The sequence below is a fragment of the Notechis scutatus genome, chromosome 6 (assembly GCF_049901735.1).
Source record: "Notechis scutatus isolate UNSWTSFEM ecotype Mainland chromosome 6, rNotScu1.2, whole genome shotgun sequence".
In the NCBI taxonomy this organism is placed as follows: Eukaryota; Metazoa; Chordata; class Lepidosauria; order Squamata; family Elapidae; genus Notechis; species Notechis scutatus.
In genome coordinates, this window is record NC_142014.1 from 77,517,423 (window position 1) to 77,535,148 (window position 17,726).

The 17,726-nt window shown below is 47.9% G+C and overlaps 1 protein-coding gene across 1 annotated transcript in view; it reads left to right on the forward strand.

Annotated features, from left to right (window-relative positions):
- Window positions 1-9,018: 9,018 nt before the first annotated feature.
- MKLN1 (muskelin 1) overlaps window positions 9,019-17,726 on the forward strand; it is a 102,678-nt gene continuing 93,970 nt past the window's right edge. The window contains exon 1 of the mRNA XM_026687528.2: window positions 9,019-9,156. Coding sequence (XP_026543313.1) covers window positions 9,044-9,156 — 113 coding nt within the window. The 5' untranslated portion in view covers window positions 9,019-9,043. The remainder of the gene's footprint in view (window positions 9,157-17,726) is intronic.

Sequence of the window (17,726 nt, forward strand, 5' to 3'; positions counted from 1 at the left end):
CTCAAAGCAACCCTTTGTTGGAAGAAAATATCCTTCTGAGTTCAGTTCCAGGCGGGGAAGAAAGACACTGGAAACATGGAGGCTGTTTGGAAAGATGGTTTAATGGGGGACAGGACCACCTGGTTTGGAGCTCCAAAGTGAAAAGGACGATCACATGCTTCAGGATGTTGGGTGAAGGAAAAGAAGAAGAGGGGCAAGATGCTGAGAGACCCTGAGTTATATACCCTCTGTTAGGCCCCACCTTAGTGTTTCCTGTTCCTGTGTAAGAAATGTATCCCATTGGCTGTCAGACTCCCAGGGGCGGGAGCTCACTTTGTAGGCTTTGACTGGACCACATGGCTTCACCTGACTGCTGGCTGAGGCAATCTTCCCAGGCCAGGTGGTGAGATGGGCAGAGGCCTTTGTTATGTAGAATACTCTGGCCCAGGCCTTAACAGCCCGCCCATTAACAAAGGTGGAGGGGTGAACTTCTGAGTTTCTATTTCTCTTTTTTTTAGGGGAAATATTCTGCCTTTTAAAATATTTCCTAGGATGTTTCATTTTTCTAGGAGAGGGGTGGGTGCTAAACTTCCTACACCTTCTCCAGGAAGGCTGTCCAAAGCTCCTGGACTCCAGCGCCTACAATTCCCAGCCGTTGGGCTAAAACAGATAGGAACGAAGAATCGAGGCCCAAAACTCGGCGAGAAACCTCTGATTTGGAAAGCTGGCTGAAAAAAAGAACACAAGAATGTTAACGAAAAGCATGCCTATAAAAGAAGAGAGAGGGAGGAGGAGGAGGAGGAGAATAAACTCAACATGTTTATCCTCAGTTTTGGTTTTTGTTTAAAAAAAACAACAACAACCAGCAGTCCAAATTACAAGCGGTTGCTGCCCCGCGAGACTTCCTCTCTTTTTTGGACACGTTGTCGCCATCACACTTCGCACCCGGGCCAGGCTTGCGTGCATCTCTCTGTTATGTACACGCCGCCCACACAGTTTTTACATGTTTATTTCCTTCTTCTGACCTCCTGCCTCGTCCATTTCGGTGAGTCAGCCCTGGCCTTTGCTTCTCCCACTACAATGGGAGCAAATCCGGATTGGCCTCCAAGGGGCAGGAGAGGGTGAGGAGATTTCGGCGTCTCTCTGCTACCACCTAGTGGCCCCAAAGGAGGCGTGCAGGTTGGATCTGCTGCCTTTGGGAATCATACCTCTACTACACGACAGGAGAATTAAAGGGCCAGCGCTTTACCTCCCACTGTTTCCTCTCTGCTTTGGAATGGCTGTGCAAAACACTGCGTCGTTTCTAGAAAGTCAGAGGCAACTACCGTCGAAACGACACCCTCGGCCTCCCTCTCCCCCTCCTGGAGCGCGGTAAAACCCAGGCACAGAGACAAGGAGGGGAGCCTCCGCTCGAAGGGCTGCGAAAACAGCTTGGGAGCCAGCCGTGGCATGGTGTGGATCGGCTGCTAAGGAACCACCCCGACAGCGCCTGGATGGTGCCTAGTATGACAGTTCCTACTTTGGGGGCGGGGGGAGATAAAAAGAAACGAGGAAGGAGGGAGGGAGGGAGGAAAGAAGGAAGGAAGGAAATAGAGAACGCAGGGAGAGAGGGAGGGAGGGAGGGAGGGAAGAAGGAAGGAAGGAAATAGAGGAAGGAAATAGAGAACACAGGGAGAGAGGAGGGAGGAAATAGAGAACACGGAGAGAGGGAGGGAGAGAAGGAAGGAAGGAAGAAAATGGAGTGAGGGAGGAAAGAAGGAAGGAAGGAAATAGTGGAAGGAAATAGAGAACACAGGGAGAGAGGGAGGGAGGGAGGGAAGAAGGAAGGAAGGAAGGAAGAAAATGGAGTGAGGGAGGAAAGAAGGAAGGAAGGAAATAGAGGAAGGAAATAGAGAACACAGGGAGAGAGGAGGGAGGGAGGGAAAATAGAGAACACGGAGAGAGGGAGGGAGGGAGGAAAGAAAGTAGAAAATAGAGGACGGAGGGAGGGAGGAAATACACAGGGAAAGAGGGAGGGAGGGAAGAAGGAAGGAAGAAAATGGAGTGAGGGAGGAAACAGAGGACATGGAGGGAGGGAGGAAAGAAGGAAATAAAGAACACAGGGAGAGAGGGAGGGAGGGAGGGAAGAAGGAAGGCAGGCAGAAAAGTGGAAGGAAGGGAGGGAGGAAAGAAAGTAGAAAATAGAGGATGGAGGGAGGAGGAAATACACAGGGAGAGAGGGAGGGAGGGTGGAAGGAAGGTGGAAGCAGGGAGGGAGGAAAGAAGAAAGGAAGAAAATAGAGGAAGGAAGGAAATAGAGAGACACGGAGAGAGAGGGAGGGAGGGAAGAAGGAAGAAAGGAAGGTAGAAGGGAGGAGGGAGGGAGGAAAGAAGGAAGGAAGGAAATAGAGGAAGGAAGGAAATAGAGAACACGGAGAGAGAGGGAGGGAGGGAGGGAAGAAGGAAGAAAGGAAGGTAGAAGGGAGGAGGGAGGGAGGAAAGAAGGAAGGAAGGAAATAGAGGAAGGAAGGAAATAGAGAACACGGAGAGAGGGAGGGAGGGAGGGAGGAAGAAGGAAGAAAGGAAGGTAGAAGGGAGGAGGGAGGGAGGAAAGAAGGAAGGATGGAAATAGAGAACACAGGGAGAGAGAGGGAGGGAGGGAGGGAAGAAGGAAGAAAGGAAGGTAGAAGGGAGGAGGGAGGGAGGAAAGAAGGAAGGAAGGAAATAGAGGAAGGAAGGAAATAGAGAACACAGGGAGAGGGAGGGAGGAGGAAGGGAAGAAGGAAGAAAGGAAGGTAGAAGGGAGGAGGGAGGGAGGAAGAAGGAAGGAAGGAAATAGAGGAAGGAAGGAAATAGAGAACACAGGGAGAGAGAGGGAGGAAGGGAAGAAGGAAGAAAGGAAGGTAGAAGGGAGGGAGGCAAGAAGGAAGAAGGCAGGCAGGAAGGAAGGAAATAGAGACTACAGAGAGAGGGAGGGAAGAAGGAAGTAAGGGAGGGAGGGAGGAAGGAGTCTTCCAATATTTCAGGGGCTGCCACGAAGAAGTGGGGGGTCAAGCTATTCTCCAAAGCACCTGAAATCAGGACAAGAAGCAACGGATGGAAACTCATCAAGGAGAGAAGCAACCTGGAATTAAGGAGAGACTTCCTAACAGGGAGGACAATTAACCCGTGGAACACCCTGCCACCAGAAGTTGTGGGAACTTCTTCACTGGAGGTTTTTAAGAAGAGTCGAGAGTCCAGTCAACTGAAATGGTTATAGGTTCTCCTGCTTGAGCAGGAGGCTGGACTACAAGACCTCCAAGTTCCCTTCCCGCTCGATTCTATTCTCTGAAAGGGGAAATAAAATGCATTTATATTTTTTTAAAAAAATCGCCTTCTTTCTGCTTTTATTCCTTCCAGGATGTCGCTGGGGAATTAGAACCGAAGTGGCCATCGAAACCCAACAGTAGCTCTTGAAAGTCTTCCACACCGAACAGACCTCCCCCACAGGGGTGGGATTCAAACTTTTAGCAACCGGTTCTGTGGGCGTGGTTTAGGTGGTGGGCGTGGCTTGGTGGTCATGTGACTGGGTAGCTTGGTGATCATGTTATTGGCTGGGAGTGGCCAACTCAACATCACTCACATCGAGGCACGCATCTCCTCACCTGGCCTCTCGTGACTGTGGGGATGCTACAACAGTCGTAAGTGTGAAAAAGGGTCATAAGTCACTTTTTTCAGTGCCATTGTAACTTTGAATGGTCACTCCACACAAGCAAAGTACCAGCAAAGGAAGGGAAAAAACTCCAGAGAAGTTCCTGAGACAGGAAGTCTAGTCCTGCCAAGAATGTAATAAGGGTTAACGGAGAGGCAATTTCTGTAAGCAACACCAGAATGTTTCCTTCCTGCCTTCCTTACAGGATTAGCCCAGTAATTTCTTCTAACAACTGGTTCTCTGAACTGCTTAGGATGTTAACAACATCCTAAGGATGTTGGGTTCTAGCGAATAGGTGCGAACTGGTAGAATCCCACCCTTGCTCCCACAGTTCTGCTCCCATCGGACGTTTAGCCGACGGGGCTCGGCTTGACATGCGACAGAACAGTTCCTGGTGGTGTCCATTAAAAGAGGTATAATTGTGAGGCCGAGGCTCTTCCACTTCCCACTTCTTTTGTTTTGAGTTTTTTTGGGGAGGGTGGGGGAGAGAGGAGGAACAACGGAAGAAAGAAACAGGATGGAGATATTTCAGGACAGCAGGGTTAAAAAATGAATCCTCTCTGCAGATTCTGATAACAGATAATCAGAGTTGGAAGGGACCTTGTAGGACATCTAGCCCAACCCCTCACCCAAGCGGGAGACCCTACACCATTTCTGACAAATGGCAGTTCAATCTCTTCTTGAAAGACTCAAGTGATGGCGCTCCCACAACTTCCGAGGGCAACTTCTGTTCCATGGGTTGATTCTTCTTACTGTCAGAAAGTTTCTCCTTATTTCCAGGTTGAAAAATCTCTCCTTGTTCAGTTTCCATCCCTTATTCCTTGTCTGGCCTTTGGGGGCTTTGCAAAATAGCTTGACCCCTTCCTCCTCTCTGTGGCAGCCCCTCAAATACTGGAAGACTGCTCTCCTGTCTCCCCTGGTCCTTCTCTTCCCTAGACTAGCCAGGTCCAGTTCCTGCAACCGTTCATTGTATGTTTTAGCCTCCAGTCCCCTAATCATCCTGGTTGCTCTTCTCTGCACTCTTTCTAGAGTCTCAACATCCTTTTTTATAATGTGGTGACCAAAACTGGATGCAGGACTCTAGGTGTGGTCTTACTAAGGCTTTATAGAGTGGTATTAGTACCTCCCTTGATCTCGACTGTATCCCTCTGGTAATGCAATTTATTTGGGGGAAAGAGAGAGATGGTGGTGTAGGCAGAATGAATTCCCCATGGCTGGCTGGGGAATTCTGGGAGTTGAAGTCCTCCTGCTTTCCCGCAGCCAAGGTTCAAAGAACCAACGAAAACTGTAAACCAAAATTGTGCCACTACTAACTTGAGAGCTGGTTGTCAACTCGTAAAGCCTTCCCGGCCTGCTCTTAAGTTGCCATAGGCAGGAAGTGGGGAGAACTGATGGAGAAGCTTGGTTGCTATGACCAGGTATTCCATGCATACCTTTCTCCAGATTGTATCCCAGGTTACTGGAGCCGGTCAGAGAGGTGTGTTTTCTACAGCCTGCAAAAGTGCTTTGTTGGAGAATATGATTTATGACACACCCTGGGAGGAAGGGGGAAACGGTCATAGGTGGGCAGTAAATTATGTAGGGCAGAGCCGACTGCACTTGGGAAAAAATGCCGACATGTTGCTCCTAATAAATAATTGGATTTCTTTTGAAACTTGGCTCGAGGCTCATGAATTAATTAGGGCATCCATTGGAACCCTGCCACTGGTAAGGGAAAACAGAATACAGCTATCCTTGACACACAGCAGTTTGTTTAATGACCATTCGAAGTCACAACGGTACTGAAAAAAGTGACTTCTCACCATTTTTCACACTTACGACCGTTGTAGCCTCCCCGTGGTCACGTGATTGACACGCGGATGCTTTGGCAATGGACTCACACTTATGACGGTCGCAGTGCCCTGGAGTCACTCTGGGGCAAAACTCCTGAACAAATTTCTCACTTAACGGCATACAATTGTGCTCAATTGTGGTCGTAACTTGAAGACAACCTGTAGTATTCCTTTCTCTCCTTCTCTCTCTTCTTTGGAAAAAGACCTTCTCCAATGATTGATGGCAGGTTATTATAATTCTCATTTCCTAGTGTGAGGTTTTAAATTACATATCCTCTAAGTTTGGAACACAAGGGACTGGCATATTTCCAACCAACCCAACCCACACACCGTTGTATCTTTTGTCGAAATGTACACAAGCAGAGCTATTTTTAAAATAACTCTTTCAAAATCCCTGAATTCTATCTTGGATTGGGCCAGCTTTCCTCCAGAGCCCAGGAATATAAATGATAATAGTTTTTTGTTCTGCTCGTCTATGATGACTCAATATAAAGATTGATTGATAGATAATTTTTTTTTCTCTTTTATGGGGGAAAAGAATGAGATGTTTTCTTGCTCCTGGACAGGCTAAGCCACTAGTTGATGAGACCAAGAAATCAACTCCACAGGAAGATTAAAACTACTTTTATTGAGATTAGCTATAAGAACAGAAACTGATTGTGGTGCACATCTTCTTCCTCCTTATACACCAGAGGGTGCCTGTCTGAGCTGAACAATTATTTTGTTGTTCTGGACTTTAAAACGTTTTCAGTCCCCTTTGCTTACAACACAGTTCCGTTAATGTCATCTTCCTTACTCTCTACAGCAGGGTTCCCCAACCACCGGTCCGTGGACGTACCGGTCTGCGGAACAAGTCCTACCGGCCGCTGGCTTGCTGGCGCCGCCATCTTTTTGATGAAAAAGTGCTTCTGGTGAGCTTTTCCAGGTAGAAAGCTCACCGGAAGCACTTTTTCATCAAAAAGATGGCGGCCCAGCTGATGCTGATACTGCGTCATGGCGCTTGGTAGCTGATGCGGTACCGGGCCGCGGCATAAAAAAGGTTGGGGATCACTGCTCTACAGGAAAGGAAGAGCCGTGGTGGGATTCAAAATGTTTAAATACCAGTTCCGTGGGCGTGGCTTGGTGGGCGTGGCTGGAGAACCGGTAGGGGAAATTTGGAGTAGTTCGGAGAACCTGCAAACGCCTCCTCTGACTGGCCCCGCCCCTGAATCTATTCTCCGCCTCCTGAGTCCCAGCTGATTGGCTGGGTCTTCTTTGGTTGCCCTGCCCAGGAGAACAGAGCTGGAAAGCAGGTTCGTGGGGTGGGGAGGGAATGGAGATTTTGCAGCAACCTTTCCCCTGCCACGCCCACCAAGCCACACCCACAGAACTGGTAGTAAAAACATTTGAATTCCCACCGCTGCACATGACTCAAGTGGTGGCGATGTCCTCGCGCATGTCCTCCCTTTCCCTCCGCGGCTCTCCACCTTTTCCAAACCGAGGACCGGATTCAGACCTGATTGGTGCAACCATTCAATTCTTCCACGCTTTGCCCAACGGAAGAGGGAAGAACCGCTTCCGAGCACCTCTGCTTAGGGAGCTGAGCCATTCCCAAGTCTGGGAAAAGTTCTCCAGGCATTAAAGAGCATGAACTGCTCTGGATTACCTCTCAGTTGCCAGCTCGTAGCTCCATTTATGGTCATCAAATCACAATTTGGTGTTATTGCAAATGACAGCTCATGTCGATAGATTTAGAGGCAATTGAAATATTGTTTATTTCAAAATGCAGATATGGGTTAACCAGGCGATAAAGCAAGGATCTCTCTCCCTCTCTGATCTCTCTCTCTCTCTATCAATCGATTATCTATCTATTATTTATCTGTCTTATAATCTATCATCACTTTCAATCATCCATCCTTCCATCCATACATCTATCACATCTATCCATCCATTATCTATCTACTCTTTCATCGGTCTCTTTGTCAGTCTATACATATCTGTCTGTCTCTACCATCCGATCCATCCATTATCTATCTACCAGTATTCTCTCATCTGTCACCAGTCCTTTCATATTTGTCTGTCCATCCATGCATCCATCCAACCATCCATCCACTTTCTCATCTGTCTCAGTCCTTTCATATTTGTCTGTCCATCTGTCCACCCACTCATCCATCCTTCCATCCATCCACCCACTCTCTCATCTGTCTCAGTCCTTTCATATTTGTCTGTCCATCCATGCATCATCCATCCATCCATCCATCCATCCATCCATCCATCCATCCATCCATCCATCCACCCACTCTCTCATCTGTCTCAGTCCTTTCATATTTGTCTGTCCATCTGTCCACCCACCCATCCATCCATCCTTCCATCCATCCATCCACTCTCTCATCTGTCTCAGTCCTTTCATATTTGTCTGTCCATCCAATTGTTTTGAACATGTTAAACTCAGCCAGAGGTCTCCAAACTTGGCAACTTTAAGACTTGTGGACTTCAACTCCCACAATCCCCAGAATTCTGGGAATTGAAGTCCACAAGTCTTAAAGTTGCCAAGTTTGGGAACCCCTGAACTAAGCCAAGGAAAGCAGATCTGGGTTGCAAAACTCACTGGGTGGGGAGCCAAGGACAGATCACTGTCTAACTCAGTGGCTCTCAAACTTGGCAAATTTAAGATGAGTGGACTTTAACTCCCAGAATTCCCCAGCCAGCCAGCAAGCTTGCTGGGAAATTCTGGGACTTGAAGTCCATCCATCTTAAAGTTGCCAAGTTTGAGAAACTCCGGCTTAGCATGAAGGTAATCGTCAATTTACAACAGTTTGTTTAGTGACCAAAGTTACAAGGGTCCCGATTAAAGTGACTTATGACCATTTTCCAGACTTACGACTGTCACAGCATCCCCAGGATCACATGACCTACCTTTGCATGCATGACAATTGACTCGCATTTATGACGGTTGCCCTGTCATGCGATCCCCTTTTGTGACTTTCTGACAAGCAACGCCCATGGGGAAGCCGGATTCACTTAACAACAGGGTCACTAACTGAATAACTCCGGCGATTTGCTTAACAACGGCGGCAAGAAAGGTCGTAAAGCGGGGCGAAACTCATTTAACGAATTTCTCACTTACCGGCATAAATTCGAGGGGGGGGCTCAATTGTGGCCATAAGTCGAGGACTACCTGCTAGTAGGGTTGGACTAGATGACCTACAAGGTCCCTTCCAACTCTGTCAATCTGTTATACTGTTAGTAGCAAAACCAGCCATAGAGGCTCTCCAAAGTCGAAAATCGCGCGTCAGCCCCTTTAAGACGCCCCGCCCTCTCTCCTCCTCCTCCTGTCCCCTCCTCCTCTTTCCCCAAGAGACCCGGTTGAATCCTTCCCACCGCGCGACCTCCATACTTCCGGCTCTACTGCGAACCTATATTCTGAGACTTTGAGGGCGTGCGTAGTCGAGGCCACCAAAGAAAGGCGAGCGTCCCAGCGGCAGGCGGAAGTGCGCGCCTCTATTTCCTCTCCCTTTTCTTTCCCTTCCTTCCCCTCCGCCCACTCTATGGTTCCTCCTCCCCGGCGGCGGCGGCTGACAAGATGGCGGCGTCGGGCCTAGGCTTCGGCCCAGGGTCGTCGGGGCTCCTCGGCAGCCGGGTCCTGGCCTACACCCTCCACCGCTGGAGCAGCTTCTCCTCCACCTACCTGCCCGAGTGAGTCGGCCGTGGGGTGGGGTGGGGTGGGGTGGGCGGGGGGCGGAGGGAAGCCCTCAAGGCAGCCCCTCTCCGCGGGCTCTGGGACCACCGCCCCATCTTCCCCGGCTGAAGGAGAGCGCGGAGGATGGGCTTGCGGGTCCACAACCGGGTACGTGGGGAGGTCGAGTTTCTCTTCTGAAGGAGGTCAAGGATCCGGGAGGGGGAGACTTTTTTCTTTGCCAATCCCGATTCCTGCTCTCCCAGGTGGGGAGGGGGGGGTCCCATTAACCCCCCTCCCCAAACAGCCGTTGCAAAGGCGAATGAAGGCTGGGGGGGAGGAGGAGGGAGGGGCTTCTCGGTTTGTGGGGTCCTACCCACCTGTGGGGAGTCCCCTCCCCCCATGGCCAGGTAAGGAGGCCGCCTCTCAAGGGGTGGTGGGTTGGTTTGCCTAAGAGGGGGGCGGCCTGGAAGGGAGGGAGAAGGACGGGGGTCTTCTAGGGAGGCTTGGTGGGTTGATCAGGGGCCGCCCGAGCAGCCTGGATTCTTAGGGGTATCGGATGCATCTTGTGGGGGGCGGGCGGGGGGGGGTATCTGTATGAGCTTGTGGCAGGGCTGGCAATGGGGTCTTCGTTGCCACTGGACTCAGGGTCTTCCTTCTCCTTGTTGATCTTCCTCCTCTTCTTTCTCCTTTTTCCCTTCCTCTTTTCTTTCTCCTCTTCTCCCTCTTCTTCATCCTCTTCTTCCTCTTCCTCTTCTTCTTTTTCCTCCTCTTCCTCTTCTTCTTCCCCCTCATCTTTTTCCTCCTCTTCTTCATTTTCCTCTTCCTCTTCTTCCTCTTCTTCCTTCCTCTTCTTCCTCTTTCTCTACTTCATCTTCATCTTTTTCATCTGCTTCCTCTTCCTCTTCCTACTCTTCATCTTCTTCCTCTTCTTCCCCTCATCTTTTTCATTTCCTCTTCCTCCTCTTTTTTCCTCCTCTTCTTCCTCCTCTTCTTCCTCTTCTTCCTTCTTTTTCCTCTTCCTCTTCTTCCCCCTCATCTTTTTCCTCCTCTTCTTCATTTTCCTCTTCTTTTTTCCTCCTCTTCCTCTTCTTCCTCTTCTTCCTTCCTCTTCTTCCTCTTTCTCTACTTCATCTTCCTCTTTTTTCCTCTGCTTCCTCTTCCTCCTCCTACTCTTCATCTTCTTCCTCTTCTTCCCCTCATCTTTTTCATTTCCTCTTCCTCCTCTTTTTTCCTCCTCTTCTTCCTCCTCTTCTTCCTCTTCTTCCTTCTTTTTCCTCTTCCTCTTCTTCCCCTCATCTTTTCTTCTTCTTCTTCCTCTTCCTCTTCTTCCTTCCTCTTCTTTCTCTTCCTTTTCTTCCTCTTTCTCTTCTTCATCTTTTTCCTCCGCTTCCTCTTCTTCCTCCTACTCTTCATCTTCTTCCTCTTCTTCCCCTCATCTTTTCATCTTCATTTTCCTCTTCTTTCTCTTCTTCCTCTTTCTCTTCCTCCTCCTCTTTGTCTTCTTTGGCCTCATCTTTTTTTCTTCTTCTTCCTCATCTTTTTCCTCCTCTTCTTCATTTTTCTCTTCTTTTTCCCTCTTTCTCTTCCTCTTCGTCTTCATCCTCTTTTTCCTCTTTTTCTTCCTTTTCCTCTTCATCTTTTTCCTCCTCTTCCTCTTTATCCTTCTTCATCCTCTTCTTCCTTCTTTTTTCCTCCTCTTCCTCCTCTTCTTCCCCCTCATCTTTTCCTCCTCTTCTTCATTTTCCTCTTCTTTTTCCTCCTCTTCCTCTTCTTCCTCTTCCTCCTTTCTTTTCTTCCTCTTCTTTCTTCCACTTTTTCCTCTTCTTCTTCTCTTTCTCTTCTTCATCTTTTTTCCTCTGCTTCCTCTTCCTCCTCCTACTCTTCATCTTCTTTCTCTTCTTCCCCTCATCTTTTTCATCTTCATTTTCCTCTTCTTCCTCTTTTTTCTTCCTCTTCTTCATCCTCTTCGTTTTTCCTCCTCTTCTTCCTCTTTCTCTTCCTCCTCCTCTTTGTCTTCTTCGGCCTCATCTTTTTCCTCCTCTTCTTCATTTTTCTCTTCTTTTTTCCCTCTTTCTCTTCCTCTTCGTCTTCATCCTCTTTTTCCTCTTTTTCTTCCTTTTCCTCCTCTTCTTCCTCTTTCTCTTCTTCCTCCTTTTCTTCCGCTTCGTCCTCATCTTTTTCCTCCTCTTCCTCTTCTTTATCCTTCTTTGTCCTCTTCTTCCTCTTTTTCCTCTGTCCTCTTCCTTTTCTACATCTTCTTCTTCCACTTCTTCATCTATCTCTCTCCTCCTCCTCCTCCTTCCTCCTTCTACCTTTCCCAGCAATTAGAGCCTTTGAGCAGAGCTAGGCACTGATAGATGTGGCACCCCATTATTGCTTGATTCCAAGAGGCCACCTTAGACCAGGGGTCCCCAACCACCGGTCCGCGGACCGGTCCCGGTCCGCGGAACAACTCCTACCGGGCCGCTGGCTTGCTGGGCGCCGCCATCTTTTTGATGAAAAAGTGCTTCCGGTGAGCTTTTCCGGGTAGAAAGCTCACGGAAGCACGTTTTCATCATCAAAAGATAAGCGGCATCGCTTCGGTGAGCTTTCCGGGTAGAAAGCCATTTCTACCTGGAAAAGCTCACGAAGCGCTGATGCCGCCATCTTTTTTGATGAAAACGTGCTTCCAGTGAGCTCACCGGAAGCACTTTTTCATCAAAAGATGGCGGCGCCAGCTGATGCCGGGCCGGTCGGCGCCCAGCTGATGTCGGTACCGGCGCGCGCCCAGCTGATGTCGGTACCGGGCAGCGTCCAAAAAGGTTGGGGATCACTGCCTTAGACCATCGGTCTCCAACCTGGTTCTTCAGATCTTTGTTTTGTTTTGTTTTACAGAATAGAGTAGGAAGGGATCTTGGAGGTCTTCCATGGTAGTCCAATCCCCCCCCGCCCCATCCTCCACTGTCTCCCAGTTTCCCCAACCAAAGATCTTTCTTTGTGTAAAGGCCATCTACTTTCTTCCTAGCTTTTCTCTCATAAAGATCTCTTTTAAGTTCAGACAAGAGGAAAAGGCACAATGGTGTGATGTAAACTGAGGACAACAAGGTACATATTGAGAACTGAGAGTATGAAAAATTAGACTTAGAATAACTTTAGTGTCACTTTGAATGTACGCTAGTCAGCATACATTGAAATAAGATTTTAATGAAAATTGCAAGGAGGCACGAATGTTTTGAAGGTGTCTGCCTGGAATAGGAGGAAAACAGGACCTTGCAAAGAACTTTTGGGAGGGGAAAGTTGCTGCTGCTAAATGAAAGTAGTCCTTGACTTACGACCACAACAGGGGACTAGAATTTCCGTTGCTATGCAAGGAGGTTATTAGAAGTCATGCTCAATTTTATCATTTTTTTTGCCACCGTTAAGTGAATCACTGCAGCCGTTAAGTGAATCACAGTCATTAAGTGAATCCAGCTGCTCCCTTTGGCTTGACATGTTGAAAGCTGGCATAGAAGGCCTCGAATGCCAATCATGGGACACAGGATGCTGCAAATACAGATAGTCCTCGACTTATAACAGTTCATTTAGAGACTACTCAAAGTTACAAAGGCACTGAAAAAAAGGGACTTACAACCCCTTTTCACACTTACGACCGTTGCAGCTTCTCCATGATCACGTGATTTACATTCGGATGCTTGACAACCGACTCGCCTTTACGACGATTTGCAGTGTCCCAGAGTCACATCCCCTTTTGGGACCTTCTGAAAAGGGAAAATCAACGGGGAAGCCCGACTCGCTTAACGACCGTGTTACTAATATAAGAACTGCATCGATTCACTTAAGCAACATTAAGCGACGAAAGTCGTAAAACAGAGCAAAGGCGCTTAACAAGTATCTCACTTCACCACGCAAACGCCGGGCTCAGTTGTGGATCGTAGGTTGAGGACTGCCTGTGTATTGTAAATCCATGCTGGTTGCTAAGCGTGCAATATTTTGGATCGCGTGACTATGGGGATGCAGGAACGCTTTGCTCCTAAGTCACTATTTTCAGTGCTGTCGTATCTTTGGTCGGTAAATGAATCGATGTAAGTCAAAGATGATCTGGAAATTAATGGGGGGATGTAAGAATCAGATGGAGTATGAGAAAGCTATGAGTATCAAAAATTGCCTAATTATTCCATTTATGTCCATCTTTTCCCTATGATATCCACCATGCATCGTTGCCTTCTCAGCTTCTGTGTATGACAGTTGAAATAGTTGCAAACCTGTTTTTTTTTATTTTTAGTATTAACATTCGTTATTATTTTTTGGTTTGTAAAGAAGTTGCTTTATACTTTGCTGATAGCCAGTAATTTGTAAAACTTGAGGTTGCTTGTTTTTGCTTTTACATTTTCCTGCAAGATACTGTGAGGGAAACATCGGGTTTCTAACCACGGAGAGATAAGCAAGGGGAGAGTCCTTTCATGATTAGAGACTTAAATCTTTCTGTAGATAATTCCTTCTGTAAATGGTTTCCTAGAAGGTTTGATACCATTTCACCCTCCAGTTTTATTTTATTTTATTGTTTATTTGTATCCAACCTTTATTATTTTTACAAAGGACTCAAGGTGGCCAAGATATTAAATACCTCTTTCTTCTCTTATTTAACAACAGCCCTGTGAGGTGGGTTGAACTGAGAGAGAGGAACTGGCCCAATGTCACCCAGTTGGCTTTCATACCCAAAGCGGGACTAGAACTCACAGTCTCCTGGTGATTGGCCCAAAGTCACCCAGCGGTCTTTCATGCCTAAGGTTTGACTAGAACTCACAGTCTGGTGATTGGCCCAAAGTCACTCAACTGGCTTTCATGCCCAAGGCGGGACTAGAACTCACAGTCTCCTGGTGATTGGCCCAAAGTCACTCAACTGGCTTTCATGCCCAAGGCGGGACTAGAACTCACAGTCTCCTGGTGATTGGCCCAAAGTCACCCAGCCGGCTTTCATACCCAAGGAGGGACTAGAACGCCATATCTTTTGCTTTCTAGCCTCCTCCTCCTCCTCCAGAAAAACTGTTGTGTTGGAGGTGAAAATTAAGGCTCACACAATGAAGGGGAAAAAAAGCAAGAGATGTTTATTACTGAATTATAACACTCTGAACCCTAAACTCAGCTTAAATAAAAATACAGGTATGGCCAATTGAAGGTTCTTACAGCAAGCTCAGTCGCCAACCTTTTGGACTTCAGGGACCACCAAACTCATAATTTTAAATCCCAGGGAACCACTAACCAGATATGTGGGCGTGGCCTAATTTATGGATATGGCTTGGTGGTCATGTGAGTGGCTGGGCATGGCTTGTATGTAAATATTATAAATATTTATATAAATATTGAATGTTTTATATAAAAAGAGCAACTTTTACCCAAAATCAGGCAAAGCAGGCAGGCAGATTGAGTTGCTCACAGAATCACAGATTCATTCAGAGATCTATCTATCTGCCATCGGCTAGCTCAGTCTGTCACATAAAATTTGGCTTGCAAGCAAACTCGCAAAATTAACTCACAACACACCATGTATGTAAATATTGAATCTTTTTGTTAAAAAAAGCAACTTTTACCCAAAATCAGGCAAAGCAGGCAGATTGAGTTGCTCACAGAATCATTCAGTGATCTATCTACCTGCCATCCGCTAGCTGAGTCTCTCAAATTTGCTTGCTGTGAGTCTCCACTGAATTTGCTTGCAAGCAAACCTTCAGTCCAAAGGGAGGTTGGGCTGTGCTGAGCTGAAGATCTAAAGACTAGCTAGGAAGCAAGAAATCCAACCATTTCCTGCTTCCTAGCTAATCTAAATCTCCCGGCACAGCAGAACAGATGATGGTCGGAAAAAGGAAAAATAGCAACTTAGCAGACAAGTTTACCAGGTAAGGAGTGAGTGGGCGAGGGGGAGGGTTCCCTCGGGCCATGTGGGCTGAGCAGCCTTGTGTTTCTGCGCAGCCTGGATTAATTGCTTTGGTGGGGGGGTGCTCTGCGGGTGAGATTTCTCTGCGGCCCACCAAAATTTTCTCACAGCCCACTGGTTGGTGACCGCTGTTCTAGTCCATCCCCCTGCTCAGGCAGGGAACTCTCTACCTTTTCAGACAAATGGCTGTCCAGTCTCTTCTTAAAAACCTCTAGTCTTGAAGCATCCACAACTTCTGGAGGCAAGTCGTTCCCCTGATTAATTGTTCTCACTCTCAGGACATTCCTCCTTAATTCCAGATTGCTTCTCTCCTGGATGAGTTTCCACCCGTTGCTTCTTGTCCTGCCTTCAGATGCTTTGGAGAATAGCTTGACCCCCTCTTCTTTGTGCAAGCTCCTCAAATAGCAATAGCCCTTAGACTTGTATACCGCTTCATAGTGCTTTGCACTATGTCCTCTCTAAGCTGTTTACAGAGTCAGCCTCTTGCCCCCAACAATCCGGGCCCCCATTTTACCGACCTCGGAAGGATGGACAGCTGAGTCAACCTTGAGTCAGTGAGAATTGAACTGCCAAACTGTTGGCAGCCTGCAGTCAGCAGATTTAGCCTGCAATACTGCATTCTAACCACTGTGCCACCATGGAAGACTACTATCATATCATGTTGTCCTCCCAGTCCTTATCATTATTCCTCTAATCATCATTATTCCCCTAATCATCTTTGTTGCTCTTCTCTGCACTCTTTCTAGAGCCTCAACATCTTTTTTTACAATGTGGCAACCACAACTGGATGCGCTATTCCAAGTGTGGTCTTGCCAAGGCATTATAGAGTGGCATTTTCACGCCTGGAACCTATCCTCGGGGAACTTCCCTCTACCAGAACATGTGCTTTGGGCTATTCTATGTGCCGTATTTATGTGGTGCCTTCCTATTGATGGATTGGTATGTTGATGGCTGGCGATTGGCTGTTGTTTCCTTACTTGATAAGCTGGTGGTAAATCAGCACTCCTGTTCAATGACAAGGAGTCTGTTTCCCAGGCGGCAATGATTTTTCCCTGGCTGTTTTTGTCTCTTCTTGGCCAACAATCTTAATAGCTGAAAAACTGAATGTATGGCCTCGTCCATCGCAAAGTGATGCTACCCATGAGTTCGGGTCTCCTCGTCTGACAGCTCGTTTGGGTTCTTTCTTGCAAACAGGTTGTAAAATTATAAAAGTTTTGAAATTAAGTTGATAAGTAGGGAGGTCTTAAACTGCTGGAATACCAAGGACCCACAACAATGTTGTGGGTGGGCTGTTCCTTTCCCCAAAAATACAACCTACCTTGAAAGTAAATCCTAGCTTGATTTTTACCTGTGTGCCCAATATAAGCCCTACCCCTCAAAATAAGCCCTAATTAAGATCCCACCCACTCCAGAATGCACGGGTAAAAATTAAGCTAGGGTGGGGATGGGAATGGTGGAGCTGCCCTACTACTTACCTTTGGACAGCTCTAGCTAGGCCAGACATGATATTCTTCCGATTAAAATCGAATTCGATTTTTTGGAATCGCCGCGCGGAGCCGGGCGGTGCGACGGGCGGTGCAAGCGGCGGGCGGTGCGAGCGGAGCCTGGGCGGGCGGGCGGTGCGCAGCGGCGGTCGGTGCGAGCGGCGGGTGGTGCGAGCGGAGCCCGGGCGGGCGGGTGGGCGGTGCGAGTGGCGGGCGGTGCGGCGAGCCCGGCGGGTGGGCGGTGCGGCGGCGGGCGGTGCGGCGGAGCCCGGGCGGGTGAGCGGGCGGCGGAGGCCGCTGATCGGCAGAAAAGGGAGCTGGGCAGCGATTTCTTGGCGGGTGGGGGTCTCTTTTGGCGGCCCCGATTTTTTTTCCAGAGGGAATATCATGCCTGCTAGGCCTCGCTCACCCGACCACCTGCCTTGCTTGGCCATTTCTTCTGCACCCGGCAAGGCTTTCCTTGAAGCCCTGTGTCGTTGAGAACAAAGCTCTGGATCGATCCAGAGCTCCATTATCAGTTGCAGAGGCCTTCAGGAAAGCCTTGCTGGCCACAGAAGAAGAAATTCCTGAAGGCCTCTGACAGCGAAAAGGAGGCCAGGGGCGACGAGTACAAGTGAGGTTAGTCAGTGGATGACATCCCCCGAAAGTAAGACCTGGTACCTTTTTTTGGTGGCAAAAAAAAAATAGTGAGACAGGGTCTTGTTTTCAGGGAAACGTGGTATTTAACTGGAGAGATTTAGAACAGATTATGTGGTGCACAGCTTTTAAGACAGAAGTCGGAAACTTTACCTTCCAAGTGGTAATTGAATTACTATCAAGAAACCCAAGACTTTGACTGTCTAGTACCTGTTTGAGCATTTGGGGAAGTGAGTCATTTAAGAGCTGGGCTCGGTTCACATAAATTACAACGACAAGGAGGTTCATTAAGTGGAAAACAAGTGAATCACATTATGGCAGTAGTAAATGTGTGCAAGCCATGAGGTTATTTGAGTGCATGAGCTGAAGGATCTAAATTAGTTTCCCTCACGAATATTTCTGAATCTGTTCTCCGTCTCGGTTAATAAGAAAGGACTTCGAGCAAGTATAGGTAGTCTTTGACATGCAACAGTTCATTTCCAAGTTACAACAGCACTGTAAAAAAGGGACTTATGCCCATTTTTCACACTTATGACGGTTGCAGCATCTCCATGGTCAT